Source organism: Castor canadensis, chromosome 2, assembly GCF_047511655.1.
Source record: "Castor canadensis chromosome 2, mCasCan1.hap1v2, whole genome shotgun sequence".
Lineage (NCBI taxonomy): Eukaryota > Metazoa > Chordata > Mammalia > Rodentia > Castoridae > Castor > Castor canadensis.
In genome coordinates, this window is record NC_133387.1 from 190594987 (window position 1) to 190614869 (window position 19883).

Consider the following 19883-nt stretch of genomic DNA (forward strand, 5'->3'; position numbering starts at 1 on the left):
TATGAACGCAGGCAGCGATAGTGTTAGCACTGCAGAGGCTGCTCCCTGAGAAATCGCTGTTATTTTCGTGTCACATTAAATTGGCCTCAAGGTGACACAGTTATCTTTACTTACAAATTTAGTCATTAGGTGCACTAGTAGATGCTGTTATTTAAAGCATTAATAGAGAAGCACATATGTTACTATAGCATAAATTTGTGTTTTTTATATTTTGATAATTATATTCCATTATAATTCATTTCTTTCATAATTTTATGCACTTAAAAATGCTTTTCTAAAGCTGGGCACAGTGGCTCACAGCTTCTTGGAAAGTGGAAATTGAAAGCCCAGCCTAGGCAAAAAGTTCATGAGACCTGCATCTCACTTCTTTTGCCAATGCCATTATAGTTTAGTTTATGTTTGTTTTTGTTGTACTCATCTCCATTCCCCCAGTAAATTGGCAGAGGAGTTTTTTTGGGAAGTTTATGGAAAGACCAAAATTGTACTCTGAGACCCTCTGAATCTCAAAAGGCAAAAAAAAAAAAAAAAAAATTAGACTTGGTGAAAAAAATAACCAAAAGTAAAATTAGGCAGCCTGGTGTGCATTGCTGAAGCTTCTGTGTAGCTGTGTGGATTTAACACCTGTTGGAACACCTGACAGGTGGGGAGTGTGTTGTGCCACTGCTGCAGCAGAGTCTGTGTGGAAGTGAGAGGCTGTTTCCATTGTGTGAGGGAGAGAGGAGGATGTTTTAAGGTCACCCTCAGAGTTACAGGACAAATAAAAGAATGTTTCATATGAATGTCTTGTCTTTACTATGGGTAAGTTCCGGGATGGGAGTTCTTTGTTGGCAGCATCTCTTAGGACTGTTTGCCAGTCTTGCTGCCATACTTGCTCTGCATTGCTCTAGCTGAATCAGTGTGGAAGAGAGGTAGGCTAAGACAATGTTAAGAAATTTAGGAGTGGGGGAAAATTAAGAAAATTAATTAGATTTAAATTAAAAATGAAATTGTAGAAAATTAAGAGTGGGGAGAAGGGAGTAACTTTTTCTTAATTATGAGAGAAAGAGGAAATCTACAAGTATTTGGTATATAAAACATATCTTTGACATACAGTAGCTTAGGCAATTTACATACTGTGTAGGGAAGGAAAGACACTGTAAGATAGTTTCAAGTTAGACCTAGGTGGAACCCCAAGTCAAGTATCTAGGTTTCTTAACTTTTCCTGTGACATTTTATCAAATTGTCTGTCTTGCTAGTAACAGATGCCAGTTCCAGTTAAAATATATTAATACTTTCATAGAGGTACTAGAAAATGTACCATTGAGGCTGAATAATATCTTGATGTAGTTTTCCATAGTCACTGAATTGGCTGTAATTACATTTATACATAACTTTGTCCTAGATTATTTAAGGTAGAATTTTGTACATATCATAAGGTAATAAGCTAATGTATAAATAGTTTAGTGAAATGGCTTTGAAATTCCTACCTATTACTTTTATTTAAGTTAGGAACGTAAAACCCTTGTGTCTTGCTCTTGTGTCTGTGTATCTAAATTCCCTTTGTTAACAGTGCCTGTGTTTTTACATAGTTGTAATGAGTGGCTAGTTACTTATACTGCCTTTCCACTTAGCCTTATGTGAGTGTGTTGACACAGCTTGTCCTAATGTACAAAACAAAACAAACCCCTCACTCCCAACAACAAAACTCTGGCCTTATCCATGGTGTTATCACACAGTTTCAACATTACAGTGCTTCTGTGATCTAATCATTGGCTATTGGAAAGTGTGCTGCTGAGAGTATCTTAGTAGAGAGTTCTTTTATGTTTATTTCCTTGGGGATTTATTCCAGAAGAATTTCCTATTCAGAAGCTGTAGCATTGTTTTTTATATATTGGCAACTGAACTTTCTAGAAATGTGGAGTCTTTGTGATGCTACTATCTACTTTTTACCAACACAATAAGTGGTTTGCTAATCAGCAATGCCGTAAAGCCATTTTGCCTTGGAGTTTTAGCAGCACAATTGTTCATTTTTTAAAAGACTTGTTTCCTAAGTACAGTGTTTTTGCATAGCAACTTTATTATGGCTGTTACATGGTTTTCTATTCTAATTTTGTTATTTCTCTTATTCTACCTGTGTAGGGATTTAAAATAAACAAGTATATATACTTGTTTTTTAAATTGTAATCTGTACATTCCCCTTTGTTATATTATTCTTCCAAAACTAGAATTGTTTTTTTTTTCTGTTTAAAAAAAGAATAACCTACTTAGATGTTATTAAATGGTATTGTAAAGTTATGAGTCCAGCTTCAGTTTATTTACTTAGAATTGTTCTTTCATTTTAAGAAATTGGTTTTGCTTCTTACAGTAGCGCTACATTTTGATTTTAGAAATGTACAGATTCTAATTTGTAGAAAATTAGTATTTTAGGTTATAACCATTTGGTCTTTTTTCCTCATTCATACTTGTTAAAAAGCTAGTATTCTGTGGATGATTTTAAAATTGCCTTTTCCTTAATGGTTTGTGACTATTTCCCATGTCATTTAATCATTTTTTTATAATGGTTGACTAGCTGATTGTGAGTTAGCAGAATCTGTAGATGTACCGTGATTCACTTAGCTCCAGGTATCATGTGTACTTTTATAAATAGTGCTATAATTAGTCTTTGTAGTGTTAGGACCCGGAATCCTATTCCCCCGAGAGACAGAGAGCCAGGCGTGAATGCAATCAACAAAGCAGAGTTTATTGGACTGGCTAGCCAGGGTCGAGCTCCCACACGGACACGCAGGACCGGTTAGGAAAGCAAGACCCTGAGCCTCTTAGGGGGAAATCTTATATAGACTGCAGTGGCGTGCATATTTTTGTTATCAACATTAGACAAGCAGGCAGAGCACATCCTGCACGTACTTCACATCTTGCTCGTACCTCACATCTTGCTCGTATCTCACATCTTGCTCGTATCTCACATCTTGCATTCCTCACATTCTATATGCCCTAACTGAGCCCTGCCTCATTGCCTATCTTATCTACATGGGATGTTTGGTACTGGTTTCTCCAACAAGGGGGTTGGGGCCCACTGAGACCTCATATTCCTTTCATTCCCCCCTTTCTTATGGCCTAAATTGAGGAATCATCCTCGAGAGGATGAAGAGCCTGATATTGTTGGCGGAGGACCAGAAGTTGGATAGTATTAATTCGACTTTTGACAAAAGTCATAAGTCGGTTTAGAATCCAGGGTCCTATGGTAACAAGTAATAGGATGATTATTATTGGCCCTGCCAGTGCAGATAAAAGGGTAGCCAACCATGGGGACTGGTTAAACCAAGACTCGAACCAGCTTTCCCCTGCCTCTTTTTCTCGTTTTCTTTGTTCCAGGCTCTTTCGGAGTTTAGACATGGAGTCACGAACAACTCCGGTATGGTCAGCGTAAAAACAACATTCTTCCCCTAGAGCAACGCATAGTCCCCCTTTTTGGAGGAACAACAAGTCCAGACCTCGTCGGTTTTGAAGTACTACCTCAGACAGGGAAGTGAGGGATTTTTCTAGGTGGCTAATGGAGGTTTCTATTCTCTCTATATCTTCATCTATGGCTGCGCGCAGCGAAGACATCCCTTTATGTTGAGTAGCCAGGGAGGCTATGCCGGTCCCTGCCCCAGCCACCCCTAGGCTAAGTAGGGTAGCAATGGTTAGTGTAGAAATAGGCTCTCTCTTCTTTCTCTCACCTGTTCCTATATTCCAGTATGAATATAGACTTTCCTCCGAATGATAGAGGATGCGGGGCAGCACAACCACTATAACACAGAATTCTTTAGAGCTGTTAAACACCTTAGTTGATAGGCATGGGGTGAGTCCGGACCGCGAGCATAGCCACCACCCATTGTCCTTTGGAATTACCCATTTAATAGCATTTCCCCAGGTAGAACTGGCGTTAATAACAGTACATAAGTCCCGTCTGTTCTTTGGCACTTTTCCTAAGCAGGTTCCTTGGCCGTTTACCTGCTGTATGGTCAGACCTCTCTTACGGTCTCCCCAGGAACATTGACTAGGGTTTTCCTCAGATGAGGTATCGTGAGTGGTGTTTAGCCCTATTGCCTCATAGAATGGGGGCCTCACATCATAACATAACCAACAGGAGTTAGTCATGTTAGGGTTGGTGTGGTTTAACGTCAGGAAGGCAGCACCCACTAGCTCCCAGAGGGGGTCTTTAGATGCGGTCATGAGACTGGGCCTCACCAGGGGAGGGCTGGTTTCTGATGGTCTTGGAGTTGTAACATTAGCCCAAGCTATGGTAGAGGGAAGGTGGTGAGTTGTGGAAGGTTGGGGAGATGGCTTTACATTGGGCGGCCTAAGTACCTTATTGGGGCCTACTGCTGTGGACGGTGGCCCTATGGGCTCAATTTTTAATCTGACCACTATGGTCGAGCCAGCATGTCCACCATATTTATAAAATACAAGTCCCCATACCTTACCTTGTATCCACCCAGGGGTGTCCTTCTTGCCAGTTTCAGTGAAAGTGACCTTGATTCTATCTAGATCCGTGGGCTGGCATTTATGGGTGGGTATTGGAATTCTGTGCCCCCTTAATATCCCATTTACAAAGGCAAATTTGACTAGGTCTGATTTTGATATCCCCCATTTCCATTCACTATCATTGGATGTGACACATGCCCATGACCTACAGAAGGAGTATTGTATCCCCCCACATTCCTGGTTCTTTTTGTGGCCGGGGCAGGCATAAAACCCATAACGTCGGGCTGACTCCGGGGCAGTAGACTTGTAGGCAGGATTGATGTCTCTGAAGCAGAACTGAAGCTCCGGCCACCAAGTTCCTATGGGGGCAGTGCGAGTAGTCTCGTTGAGGGTGGTATGAGTCTCCCCATCAGTGAGTATCCAGGTTTGCTTATAGGGCTGGTGAGGGTTGGTTTCTGCGAGGCTCCCGCTCTGGGCATTGAGCAAGATCAGAGCGATCAGCCACCCCATCCGTGGCTGCTCCTGAAGGCTCTGCATGTTCCCGGGGCCACAAAAGCTTTAGCTTTAATGGGTTGTCTGGGTGCCGCCGTACAGTCCACTCCTTGACCCCTTCTTGTTTTTGATGATTGGCTCGACGCACGTGGGAGTGGTGGATCCAAGGTCCGATGCCATCAACCTTGAGGGCGGTAGGGGTAGTAAACAGTACAACATAAGGTCCTTTCCATCTAGGCTCTAGGGTTTTGGACTGATGCCTTTTAACCCATACCATGTCACCTGGGACTATGCCATGTTCCGGAGCCGGGTCCCTCTTAACAGCGTGGTATGCTTGAATTAAGGGCCAAATCCGTTGTTGCACTTTAGCTAAAGCCTGCAACATGGTCAGGTAATTTGGGGCCAGATCACCTAGTTCTGGGCTTAAGGTCCTCTGAATGATGGGGGGTGGAGCCCCATACAGGATCTCAAAGGGAGTTAGCCCATGGACATAGGGGGAGTTCCGGACTCGGAAGATGGCCAAGGGAAGGAGCGTCACCCAATCACCGCCAGTCTCCAGGGCCAATTTGGCTAAAGTCTCCTTTAGTGTCCTATTCATCCTTTCTACTTGCCCTGAGCTCTGGGGGTTATATTCACAATGTAGCTTCCAATTGGCCCCCATAGTCTGGGCTAGTCCCTGCAGGACCTTACTAACAAAAGCCGGACCGTTATCTGACCCAATTGCCTCGGGCACCCCATATCTGGGTATGATTTCCTCTAGCAAAGCCTTTGCCACTACCTGACTCGTCTCCTTCTTTGTAGGAAAAGCCTCCACCCAGCCTGAAAAGGTATCTATGAATACCAGCAAATATTTGTACCCAAACTTTCCCGGTTTTACCTCAGTAAAATCCACTTCCCAACTTCTTCCCGGAGCCCTCCCCCGTTCCCGAGTACCTGTATGGTGCCCCTCCCTTCGTCCTGGTTTCATGATTGTGCAGCTGGCACAATCTTCCACAATTTGGCGGACTGCTATGGTCTGGTTCGGAAATCGGAGCTGCGCAGATGTCAACAAGTCTAGTAATTTTCTCCGCCCCAAATGGGTGGACTTATGTAAGTTAGCCAACAGGAATCGTCCGAGTTTTTCAGGCAGAATTAACTTGCCTTCCAAGTCGCTTTTCCATCCGTCTTCCCCTTCTCTAAAGGGGGAGTGGGCTCTCATCCAAGTGAAATCCTCTGTGGAGTATTCTGGTCGGGGGGGTAGCGGAGGGAGCTCTGGGACCGGCACGTCTATCGCCGCAACCGTGGAAGGTTGCCCTGTCTCCATGGGAGGACTCACCATTGCTACTCTCTTTGCTTCTTGATCTGCTCTGTTGTTACCGACAGCTTCCGGCGTCTTGGCAGACTGGTGGCCTGGGACATACATCACTGCCACTGCCTTCGGTTTTTCCACTGCCATTAATAGACGCTGGACTTCGGCTAGGTTCTTTAGATGTTTTCCTTCTGCTGTGCGGAATCCTCTTTCGCGATAGATGGCCCCGTGGACATGGATGGTACCGAAAGCATAGCGGCTATCGGTGTAGATATTGACTCGCTTTCCTTTTGCCCTCTCCAGGGCCTCTGCCAAGGCAATTAATTCCGCTTTTTGGGCTGATGTTCCGGGTGGGAGGGCGCTGCTCCATACCGTATTTCCTTCTTGGTCGACTACAGCTGCCCCTGCCCTTCGGGCTCCATCTTGGAAAAAACTGCTTCCATCCGTGTACCAGTTTAATTTGCAGCCGGACAGGGGGGTATCCTTTAGGTCAGCCCGTACCTGTGTAACTTCGGAGAGGAATTCTTTGCAGTTATGGACAGGTGTCTGCAGTTCCGGGTTAGGCAACAAGGTGGCAGGGTTCAGGATTACGGGATCTGTGAATGTGATCCGAGGGGAATCCAACAAGAGCCCCTGGTAGTGGGTGAGCCTGGCATTCGTCATCCATTTCCCAGGGGGTTGTTTAAGGATTCCCTCCACCGGGTGAGGGGCCGTTACCCAGAGGGCCTGTCCAAAGGTTAGTTTATCGGCTTCTCTCACCAGCACGGCAATGGCCGCTATGATGCGGAGGCAGGGGGGCCATCCTGCCGCTACTGCGTCTAATTTCTTGGAAAAGTATGCCACTGGTCTCTTCCAGGGACCTAGCTGTTGGGTCAAGACTCCTTTGGCTACCCCCTTTTTCTCATCTACAAACAGAGTGAATGGTCTTGTAGGATCTGGCAAGGCTAAGGCAGGGGCCTGCAAAAGAGCGTCTTTTAGCTGATCAAAGGCCTGTTGTTCTCTCTCTCCCCAACTCCAATCTGGAGCTTCTTTGGTGGCCTCATATAGGGGTCTGGCTATTTCCGCAAATCCTGGAATCCAGAGTCTACAGAACCCCGCGGAGCCCAGGAATTCTCTCACCCCCCTAGTGGATGTCGGGGATGGGATAGCCAGAATAGTCTGTTTCATGGCATCAGTCAGCCACCTTGCCCCATCTGCAATCCGATAACCCAAATACGTCACTGACCTTTTACAGATGTGAGTTTTCTTGGCACTTGCCCGATACCCCAGCTCACCTAATTCCGTTAGCAGGTGTTCAGTAGCCTTGATGCACTCCTCTCGGGTTTCTGCCGCTAACAGTAAGTCATCAACATACTGTAATAGAGTGACTCGTGGGTGGCTCCGACGAAAAGGTTCCAGGTCCTGGCTCAGGGCCTCATTAAACAGGGTGGGAGAGTTTTTAAATCCTTGCGGCAGTCTGGTCCAAGTGAGCTGTCCGGATTGGCCCCCATCTTCTTGCCATTCGAAAGCAAATAGCGGCTGACTAATTTCTGACAATGGAATGCTGAAGAAAGCATCTTTCAAATCAAGGGTTGTATACCATACTTGCGAGGGGGGTAGGTGGCTGAGCAAGGTATAGGGATTTGGAACGGTGGGATGAATGTCCTCCGTCCACTCGTTTACCTTTCGTAGGTCTTGCACAGGCCTATAGTCCCCGCTTCCCGGCTTTCGGACGGGGAGCAGAGGAGTATTCCAGGCAGACTGACAAGGTCGCAGTACTCCTTCCTTTATTAGCCTGTGGATATGAGGGGCTATGCCTCTTCGGGCCTCCTCAGGCATAGGATACTGTTTCACCCGAATGGGGAGAGCAGAAGCCTTCAATTGTATAACTACGGGCGGGAGGTGTTTGGCGAGGCCGGTTCCCGCAGTCTCCGCCCAGGCCGTGGGAAATCTTTTTACCCAATGAGTCATGTCCCCTCCTGGTTCCTGTTGACTCTCAAACAGACGATGCTCGTCAGCCAATGATAGGGACAAGACATGAATCGGGCTCCCTTCTCGATCAGTCACAATTATTCCATCTGGTTCAAAATGGATATGGGCCCCTATTTTGGTGAGTAGGTCCCGTCCGAGCAGGGGAGCGGGGCTCTCAGGGACGACCAAGAAGGAGTGTGTGACCTGGTGTTTTCCTAAGTTCACCTTTCTTTCGGTAGTCCATGTACATAACTGCGTACCGGTGGCCCCCTGAACAACACTTGTTCGTGCCTTGTTCAAAGGTCCATGTGCCTTGTTTAAAACCGAATATTGGGCGCCGGTATCCACCATGAACCCCATCGGCTTCCCCTCCACATGCATTGTTACCCAGGACTCGGGGAGGGGGTCTGAGCCCCGTCTCCTTCAGTCCTCTTCTCCGGCTAGTAGGACTCTGGCCTGCTCTACTGCTCGTTCCCTTTCCCTGTTTTCCCCCGGTCTCCTTCCAAACCCTCTTCTTCCCTTTAACTTAGGACATTCTCTCTTCCAATGCCCCGTTTCCTTACAGTAAAAACAGTGTTCCTTATCCGGGGTCCTGGCGTGGCCCCCTCCTCTGGGTTGGTCCCGGACACCCGCTAGGAAAATACGAGCCATTTCTCTCTGTTGCTTTCGGTTTTCCTTAGCCTGGAACTCCCGGTCCTCCTTTCTCAATTTCTCCTGGGCTTCCCTGTCTTCCTTTCTCTGTCTTTCCTCCCTTTCTTCTGGAGTTTCCCTAGCGGTAAAGACCTTTTCTGCTACCTGTAGCATTTCCCTTATAGTCATCTCCCCTAAGTTTTCCTGTTTATTGAGTTTTCTCCTAATGTCTGGGGCTGCCTGATTAATGAATGAGAGTACCACAGCAGACCGGTGGAGGTCCGCCTCAGGGTCAATCGGGGTGTACTGACGGTATGCCTCATAGAGGCGCTCTAAGAAACCGGCTGGGCTTTCGTTTTCCCCTTGAATGACTGCTTTTACTTTTGCAAAATTGGTGGGCCTTCTAGCGGCCGCTCGGAGACCGGCCATCAGAGTCTGGCGGTAGATCCGAAGACGCTCCCTACCTTCTGCGGTCCCGAAATCCCAATCAGGCCGGCGTAGGGGAAAAGCCTCGTCTATGGCCGGTTGGAGAGTTGTGGGTCTCCCATTATCCCCCAAGACATTCTTCCTCGCTTCGTTGAGGATGCGCTCTCGTTCCTCCGTCGTAAAAAGAGTATTGAGCAGCTGATGACAGTCATCCCAAGTGGGGCGGTGTGTATGCATGATGGACTCCAGGAGATCTATGAGACACTTGGGGTCTTCAGAAAAGGGCGGGTTCTGTGTCCTCCAGTTATATAGATCACTGGAGGAGAAGGGCCAGTACTGAAACTGTTGCCCTCCTCCCGGTCCCCCTTGGCCCACCATCCGGACTGGAAGTGTAGGGACAGTTTCCTCCCCCTGTGTTGATGAGGGGGGCCCGTCTTCCCCCTCCCTTTCCCGGATCCCTCGGGGGCGAAGTCTTCGACCCATTCCTCCTCCTGCTGCCAGTCCTGTTGAGGAGGATGAGGAAATTTCCTCCTCCGGGGCACTGGCTTGGCCAGGGGGAGTCACGTATGGAGGCGGCCGATCTTCCTCTGCCCCTGCGAGGGATGGGTAAAGGGGGGAACTCTCTGGTAAGACCGGAGATGGTGAAGGAGATGCCCTAATTTGAGGACCGGTCAAGGTGGGAAGAGGAAGTTTTTCCTCCTCCTTTATGACCAAGGCGGGCGTGACTGGGGTTTTAGCCCCGGGGGCCGAACTGGAGGGGTGGGTCAGAAAAACTGTTAACCAAGGGGGAGGGTTCCTCACCAGATCCTCCCAAACCAAAATGTAAGAAACTTGGTCTGGATGGCCTCGATTGTCTGGCTGAAAAATGACTGCTTTAACCTTAGTGATCAGGTCTAGGGAGAGGGAACCTTGAATGGGCCACCCGACTCCAAAGGTGGGCCACTCTGCAGAACAAAAGGTGTCGAACTTACCTTTCTTGATGACCAGACCCGCATTTAAGGCCCTTTCTTTAACTTCTGGAAAGTGAGAAAGGATCAGAGACTTTGGGGTTGTTTGTCCCTGTCCCATTGTGGAAGGAGACTCAAACACCAAGAGAGATAGAACAAAAAGGGTAAAGGCAACAATAATTCCACACACACACAACACTCTCCAGCACTCGCTCGGACCGGTCCTTCTCTCACACTGGTGCGCACCCCATTCAACCTCCTCACCGTCCAACTGGGATATCAGGCCGAAAGGCGTCCACTTGACGGGTGGTCGGTCGACTAGCTCAATTAGTTCTTCACCTGGCGCCAGGGTTCCTAAAATGCTCGAGCCCAAATGAGAGGAAAGCCTCTCCCAATAGGACCCTGTGGTCCTCCTTGCGAGATTCCCAGAATGAATCTCCCTGGGGATTGGCCGAATCCCCGCCGCGGCCCAAATGGAACACTCAAGTTCCTCCAAATGAGGGTCTGGGATCCCCTCCCAACGCCTAGGACTTGGGATCGCCCCTGCTTTCTCGCAGGCAGGTTCTGTCTCTCGAGAAAATGAAATCTCGGTGGGACCTCCAAATGTTAGGACCCGGAATCCTATTCCCCCGAGAGACAGAGAGCCAGGCGTGAATGCAATCAACAAAGCAGAGTTTATTGGACTGGCTAGCCAGGGTCGAGCTCCCACACGGACACGCAGGACCGGTTAGGAAAGCAAGACCCTGAGCCTCTTAGGGGGAAATCTTATATAGACTGCAGTGGCGTGCATATTTTTGTTATCAACATTAGACAAGCAGGCAGAGCACATCCTGCACGTACTTCACATCTTGCTCGTACCTCACATCTTGCTCGTATCTCACATCTTGCTCGTATCTCACATCTTGCATTCCTCACATTCTATATGCCCTAACTGAGCCCTGCCTCATTGCCTATCTTATCTACATGGGATGTTTGGTACTGGTTTCTCCAACAAGGGGGTTGGGGCCCACTGAGACCTCATATTCCTTTCAGTAGTTGTAACATTGTATAAATTTTAAAATATTTTCTTTGTTTATATTTCCACAAATAAAGCTATTTACAACTTTTTATATCAAAAAGGAAAACAGGCACCTGTGATAGAGTCATGGATGCTAGGTGTCAGGAGACTTGTAGTTGGTCCATTTACTACTCTATAATTTTGGAAAAGCTACTTTAAAAAATTTTTTGTTTTTATTAGCATATTATTGTTGTTCTAGGGGTACATTATGACATTTGCAAAAGTGTTTGCAATATATCTTAGATTCACCTCCTCCTTCATATCCCTCCCCCATTCTTAGAATAGTTTCAACATGTCTGTTTTTCCATTTTCATACTACATAATATTTCTACCATATTCATCCTCCTTCACCCTTTCCTTATATCTACCCCCCCACCCCCACACACTGGTTCCTAATTTAAAATAGGACCTGTCTTAACCTTCCAGGACAAACTACTTCTAAGAGTGGACTTTCTTTCCCTTGACTACAACGTAGTATGTAAGATATTAAGTTGCCTCATTGGCTAAGCCAATTTGAGAATTTTATTTGCAGCCAAAGCATCTTAGGTGATACTAAGACTCAAAACTGAAGACTGTTCACAAATTCACTTGTAGTCAGTCCTATTTAATAACTTCCACCTTTTCACAAATACATTAAAAGAAATTTATAAGGTTCTGAAAGCCCATGATGTGGTTTGAGTTATTTGCTTTCTCAATTTTTGTTAGTAGAAAATTAAATAATGTATGAGAACATACAGCTATGAAGTATTTTTCAAATAAAAGCCATTGTCAATGATCACTTCATGTTCAGTTGGTAAATAGATAGAGCCTCATTCCTTTCTGATAATTTATAAGTAACTGAAATAAAATTGGGGGAAGGCTAACTTAATTTTTAAAAAAGAACACTGCTTTGAGCGTACAGTTTTAGAAGCTTCATTTAGAAGGCAATCGTATCCTTATTTGTAAGGATTTCTAAAGTTTTTGTTAGGCCCCTCACTTCACAGCTCATAAGGATCAACCAGGCATGTAGGAGATTTTCAAAGCTTGGGTCAGACCCTGGTTTTATGTATGTTGGCCTGCACGATACTCTTAATGGCAGCAGAGTTCTCTTATTAAGGCTAAAACTTTAATGTGGAATATTTTGCCTGAGAGATCCTTTTCTAGAAAGTATACCTTAAAGTAACTAATACTAAAAACTCGGGAAGTCTGTCATTGCAAGTTGCAGTGATGCTGGCTGTGTTCATCTTAAGGTAAAAGCTCTGAGAAAGGCACATTGGCTGGAAACCCTGCTGGTTTACAGGAAGTTGGAAAACTCTCTCAAAGCTCCTCTGTTATGTGATGTAAGCATGAATAAGGGGCACATCTAGATCAACTCTGTTAGAAAACAAGCAGAAAACTCAAAACGATGCAGTGGTTACAGTGTGGACATTAAAAATGTTCCTGTATGCAAGTGGCTGGGGGAGTCCTAATGTTACAGCTTGGGATAAAAACTTGAGTATAATACAGAGACTCAAAATGCTACTGCAATCTGGAAAGTTTATGGTTTGAAAATTGACCCAAGTTTTAATGTAGACACCCTTTTCTTATACATGTTTGAGGCTTTGAATAAAATTGTTCTGTAAAATGTAAGATTATTAAAAAATATTTCTGAATCAATATTTTATACAGCCTGTTTTTAAGTGCTCTAATGTTATAAATGAGCATTATTTAATATGCAAATGATAAAATTATCTTTATTTTCACTGACATTAATGAAATCACTTTATGTTTAGAATTACCTTATACTGGGATATACTTTTTTTTTTTTTTTTTGGCAGTATTGGGATTTGAACCCACTTCCAGCCCTGCTTTTTGCTTTTTGAGTTACTTTTTGGGTAGGGTTTTTGTTTGGGGCCAGCTTCAGCCCTTGATCATCCTACTTATGTCTCCTGAGTAGCTGGGGTCACAGGTTGGTGCCACTATGCATAGCTTGTTGAAAGGGAGTCTTACTAACTTTTTGCCTGGGCTGGCCTTGAACCACAGTCTTTCTGATCTCTGCCTTCCAAGTAGCTGTGGTTAGAAGCTGGCTGATTTTTTTTTTTTTTGGCGGAGGCAGTAATATAGTGGGGCTTGGTCTCAGGGACTTGTGCTTACTGGGAAGGCACTTTATATCACTTAAGTCATACCCCAGCCCCTTTTTGCTTCAGTTATTTTTTAGGTAGGGTCTTTTGCTTTATGCCTGGTGCCAGCCTTGGACTGCAGCCCTCTTACCTATGCTTCCATATAACTGGGATTACATTCACGAACCATCCGGCCGAGCTTGTTTGTAGAGATAGGGTTTCACTTTTTGCCTGGGCTGGCATTGAATCTGGATTCTCCCGATTTCTGCCTCTTGAGGAGCTGTGTTTATAGAGGGATACCACCATGCCTGCCCCCTAGTTTATGAATTTAATGAATGATTAGTAAAGAAAAATATTGGAAATTATTTAGGTAAATTAAAAGGCTTAGGGAATAGAAAATGAACCAGACTAAAGCCAAAGCAATAGTGAGAGGAAAACTAAAAGAAAGAAAGAAACAAGGTCAACAAAACAGGTGATTTTTTTGTTTGTTTGTTTGAGACAGATAATCTAGGCAGACTTCTGGTGAGATTAATCAAGGAAAAAATAGGCAAAATTTAGCAGTGATAGGAATGAAAACAGGGCTGTAACTTTACATCTGATAGAAATATAAAAATGATAATGACATGAATAGCTTCCCGGAAATACATAGCTCACCCAGCCTGAAGAAAAGCAGGTTTCTTTGTGGTAGGATTGAAGTGCTGGCCATTTACACCCAAGGCAGTCCTTTAGATGGTGAGCAAGCCACAGTGGCCAGGCAATTTGGAGAAGCAGATTTGGGGGCTGTAGGCTAAGAAATTACATGAAAAGCAGGTCAGTGTGGAGACTGAAAGTAAGCCCAGGGCAGTAGAGTGGGAAGCAGGTATAGAAAAGCTCATCTGAAATAAAGGTAGGTCATAAAAGTAGGGGAGGGCAGATGGGAGTGGACTGAGAAAAGTTAGGGATTGCCTCCAGCTGAATTTACTCAGTGACAGGTTTAAAAAAAAACTCAGGAAGTTCTATCTATAAAGAGGTTTATTGGCACATGGTTGAATAAAATTTAGGGAAATGATATTACTTCAGTGTATTAATTTAGTTGGTCCTACTGTAACAAATCATTTCTTGGCAGAGATATTACCCAGATAAGCTTATTTTCAAGTAATTTATCGTAGTACTACTTACTACTTACAATAACTTCAAATTTGAATGGTAATCTTTTTTTTTTTTGTTTTCTGGGTAGCTAGTGATTAAGAATTTTAGATCTTTTGATGGATTTGTGAGGAGAAACAGTTTTGTTAGAAACCTCTCTTCCTTCCCCCCTTTGCAGTCCTCTCTCCTCCTGTCTTAAGCCCTCAGTTCAGTTTTTGTTTTTTTAGAAAGGGTATTGGGTTTTTCCCAGCCTGACCTTGGACTTCGATTCTCCTCCCTCCACCTGCGAAGTAGCTGAGATTGCAGGCGGGCACCACCATGCTTGGCATTTTGGTTTTTTTCTTTTGGGTCAGGGTCTTATGTTACACCTCAGGCCCGCTTTGAATTCTCCATGCTCCCTCAGCTTTTCAGGCGTTGGCCCAGCTAGATACTTAATAAGAATGCTTAGTGGGAGACAAGGTAACACTCCTGCTTTATTAAGATTTGTTGCCTTAGGAGAAGAGAATAGAATTTCAACACTGGTCTAAAGGGCAGTGTAAACTTAAGTGAAGGCTGGAAGCTTGCTGGTGTGCAGCCTGAAGGCTGTTAGTGTGCAGAGCTGCGCTGTTTTATACATCTTAGGTGAATAAGCTGTGTGGATTTTCAAACTTTAAAGAAGAAAAGGAATTGGAAAAAATTTTTGGAGACTGCATTTAATCAGAATTTCCTTTTGCCTTTGACAGTACAGAAAAATGGTTTAAAAGTATTCTTATTCTTATTTTTATTTTTTTATGGTATTGGTGTTTGACCTCAGCCCATAGGCTTGTTAGGCAGGTGTTCTACCACTTGAGCCCCTCCCAGCCTTGAGTAGGGTCTTGACACTTCTGTCCTCCTAGTTATTCCTCCCATGGAGCTTGGGATGATAGGTGCTTGCCAAGCTTTTATTGGTTGAAATAGGGTTTTAAACGCTTTAATTTTTATCTCTAAAATTATTATTATTATTAGCATATAATAATTGTATGGGGGATACATTGTGATATTTACATACTTTGCATTTACCCCCGCATCGTTCCCCTTCCTCCTCTATCCCCCTTTAATTTTTATAATATTCTAAGCAATTTATAGTTAAAATAAGAACCTTATGCAAAAAGATAATAAATTATGCTTTTCTTTAACAGAAGGTGACAATAGAGTTTGCAGACTTGAAGAATTTTTAAAGAAGGTAACAGAAAGAGAAGCAAAATGCCGAAACCAGTAAGTGTATTTTATTACTTTTGACACTACTTACTTAAGATATTATCAAGTTTTCTTTGGAATAAGGCAAAGTATTGTGGGAGAGCTGTAGGAAGAAAAATGCACTGCTATTACTGCTACTTGTTTTAGATTAAAGTGACTGGACCATGGTATTATGTGAGCTGTGACAAACAGTTAGGGGCAGCATCACAGTTAATGTTAAAAGCTATGGGTTTGGGGGAGAGGGAGATCCCAGACTGTCTTGTTCTTACCTTGGCTCTGCCTTTCAATTTGGGAGACCTTCGTGAATTTGGTTCAATCTACCCAGCTCTTACTTTCCTCCTATATAAAATGGGAATATAATTATTTAAGTTAAGGAGTGTGGTGAGGATCAGAAGAATCTGCTACATTCTCAGTGCTGAATAGATGGTGATTTAGTAGTAAAAAGTGAGTTTGGGAGGTCCCCTGCATGTCAGTTTTCTTGTTCTGGCTTCGACACTAGTGATAGTGATATCGTACAGACTTAGATTTGTATGCCTGTGATCATCTTCTCTTTTAGAATTTTGTGGTTCCCTTTGACTAAGACTTATTCCTTTTATATTAGGGTAAGTGTTCTTCTTTTTTTTTTCTTTCATAAAACAGGGTGCTTCCACAATATTCCTTTTGGCTAACTTGATTTCTTTTGTAGCCCAGGTTGTACTTAAATTAACAATTCCTCATCCTCATCCTCCTGAATGCTGGATCGGGATTGCAGGCATGTTGCACCATGTATAAAAGATATAGATCAGAAAAAAGTCAGATTTTCTATTTGTAGATGACATGATTATATATGGAAACAGTCTTTGTGATTCTATAAAACAACTAGAAATAAAAGCTAAATTTAGCACAGTTAACAAACATTGTAAAAAAAAATCAAATAAAATTCTTTTGGCAGTATCAGGGGTTTTATTTGGGGCCTTGCAGCACTTGCTAGGCAGGCATTCTACCACTTAATCCATTCTGCCAACCCTTTTAACATTGGCTGTTTTTGAGAAAGGGTCTACTTTAGCCTGGGCCAGCCCAGACTGTGATTCTCCTATTTGTATTTCCCCAAGTAGCTCGGGGATGCCAGGCACACCAACCATTGCACCCAGCCATTGGTTGAGATGGGATTGCCTGAACTTTCTGCCTCAGCTGGCCTTGAATTGTGATGGTCACTCTCTCTGTCTCCCAAGTAGCTAAGATTATAGGCTTGAACCACTGCAACTGACTCACATTTACATATGTATACACACATACATATATTACCACAATTTGAAAAATGATGCAATGGCATCAAAAACATAAACTACTTAGGAATTAATGTACAAAGGCTGTATAAGATTTCTACATTGACAGCCTGCTGTAAGAAATAAAAGATCTAAATACGTGGAGAAATATTCAGTGTTTATAGATTTGTTTATAAAGTATTTTTAAGATGCCACTTTTTGGAGTCTTTGCTCCCATTTCCTGCCTGGGAACGGGAAATGTTTCTCTCCTTTTCTTCCCCCACCTTGTCTATACTTTACCCTTTTATATTAAAATAAATCCTTGCTAAACTTTAAAAAAAAATACTTTTCCCCAGATGTATTGGTAGATTCAATTCAATTACAATCATTTGGAGAGTTAATTCAGTTACAGTTGGTTGAGTCCCAGCAGACTTATTTCAGAAAAATTGACTACTTTACTAAAGAAATTTTAATGATAGGACAAAGCTGGAAAACTTACACCTTGGATTTCAAGACTTACTCTCAAGCTACAAAAATAAGACTCTGTGGTATTGATGGGAGGATAGATAACAGGATCAGAGAGACAGAAATATACCTACACACATATGCATTAACTAGATTTTAAATGTTACACAATTCAGTAGGGAAGTTTAGTTCTTTTTAACATACATTGATGGAACAGAATTTTCTGTACAGGAAAACATGAACATTGACTCATGTCTCATAATTTACCCAAAACTTAACTCTTAAGTGTATCATAGACCTAAATGCAGAAATCCAAACTATACAACTTTGAAAATAAGGGGAAAAATGTATGACCTTGTCATAGGCAAAAATTTCTTAGAAAATACACAGAAAGTTTGAGCTGTTAAAGAAAAAGACTATATCTCATCAAGATTAAAACCTTTTGTCTGAAAAAGCAGTAAGAAAAGAGAAGGCAAGAGAGAATGGGAGAAAGTAATTCCAATACGAAGTTCTTCAGTTCAGTAATAAGACAACTCAGGTTTTAAAAAATAAGCAAAAGCTTTAGACATATTTCACAAAAGAAGCTATTTTAATAGCCAATAAACACATGAAAACATCCTCACTATTTTTAGTTACCAGGGAAATAAAAATTAGAACTACAGTGAGATACACTTTAGTCAGTAGAAGGGCAACAATGAGTGATTGTATCGCGTGGCAAAGGATGTGAAGAACATTACTTATTTCTGGTAGGAATGTGAAGTAGTACAGCTACTTTGGAAACTCTTTGCTAATGTAATTAAATGAAGAACTATATTTATAGTTCCTTAAAGATTCACATTTTTGTATACAGTTGAATATCAATTATGTGTTATTAATGAGTTAAAATTATGGAAAAAAATGCTGTAACATAGTAAGAGTAAATGATGTTTTTCCTTAAACTTTTGAGTTAGGATATAGTCAACCTCTATATACTCTTGATAAATAAAAGGAAGTCTTTAAAATACAAAGCTTGGAGAAAATCATTTTAATTTCTACTTTTTGCACTGATCCCGCTGGTCTAGCTTTATATTTAGTGGAGATAGAACCTTGCTCAAGCCATAACTTCTGTAAATCTGTTTTTTAGTTTAAAGTTGATTTGATAAACCAGTGTTGTGTTTACCTCAAAGAACAGGAAAAAATGAAAAGGTTTTAAAAACTATATTTTAGCACCTTTTAAAAATTAAACATTGTGACAGATTACACTTTTATTTTTCACAATATTTATGTTAATATGTAATGAGTTAACTATTATATTTAAATGAAAAAACAAATACTTAAAATTTTTGTTTGTTTAATTTCTAATGTGATAAGTAACTGATATATACAACCACATAAACCAAAACTTTTTGGGTACCCTCTTAAGAAATTACTAAAAAGTAATTTACTTTTTACTAAAGTAAATTTACTAAAAGTAAAATTACTTTTTAGTAATTTTTAAGAGTGTAAAAGGATTGAATCTGAGAAGTTTGAGAACTTCTGACCCAGCCTCCTAGTCATTATTACAGTATTTGTAGCTGAAGTTGCCTTCCCGCCATGCCTGGGTTCTAGACAGCAGGAAGAGGATACAGTAGAGGGAAGCTGTTTATGCTCAGGTGAACAGTAGTCTAGATCAGGAGTAACTCATTCCAAGAGACATTTCAGTTCCCCAGCGAAAGGTCCAATGTAATTCCAATAGATTTTGTTGGTCGAACAACAGGCATCATCTAACAAAACCATGGTTTGTATAAAAAGGAAAAAAAAAAAATCATAATAAATTCAGAAAGCAGCTGCTAAAATTGAACAACCCCTACTGAAAAAAAACAAAACCAGCATCTCTTAAGCGAGATAGAAGAAGGCAACCTACAGGAAAAGCTGTTGTAAATGTGTTCGTGGTGAGAACTTTCCTTTTTAAATATGGGACAAGATAAGAGATACACACTTCTGCTACTGCTACCCAACGCTGAATGGGAATATCTGTTGTATAGAAAAAAGAAATCAGAAGCCTAAGAACTGAAAAGGAAGAAAACACCATTTAAAAATATTAAGATTGTTTGTATGAGGTGCTGTAATTTATGGCGCACAAGCCAGATTCCGTAATGCCCAGGAGCTAAGAATGACTTTTTAACATTTTCAATGTTTGAAAAACACATGAAAATTATATGAAATTCAGATTTCAGCATCCATAGTAAAGTTTTACTGGAACACAGTATGCTCATTTATTTATTACCTATGGTCATGTGTCACAGTGGCAGAGTTGAGAAAATGCAATGGCGTCTATATGATTTGCAAAACCGTGTACAGAATAAGCTCACTGATCCCTGGTTTCCATAAATACAAAGATTTAGGGACTCAAAGACAAAAACAAGGAAACTAGTAATAGATAGGGTCAGTATGAAAATTGTTGCATTTCAACAGAAGCAAAAAAAAGAAAACAATTTGGAAAGATATTTCATCCCATTCGCAGTCCTGGATTTGAAACCTATAGCTGGATGAATTTTAGAA

At 42.4% G+C, this 19883-nt stretch overlaps 1 protein-coding gene across 4 annotated transcripts in view; it reads left to right on the forward strand.

Moving 5' to 3' along the window:
- The window catches only part of Rdx (radixin), an 82305-nt gene that overhangs the window by 7028 nt on the left and 55394 nt on the right, over window positions 1-19883 (forward strand). For all 4 annotated transcript variants that reach the window (XM_074066764.1, XM_074066763.1, XM_074066766.1 and 1 more), the window contains exon 2: window positions 15597-15672. In XM_074066764.1, the coding sequence (XP_073922865.1) occupies window positions 15661-15672 (12 nt within the window). In that variant the 5' untranslated portion in view covers window positions 15597-15660. The remainder of the gene's footprint in view (window positions 1-15596; window positions 15673-19883) is intronic.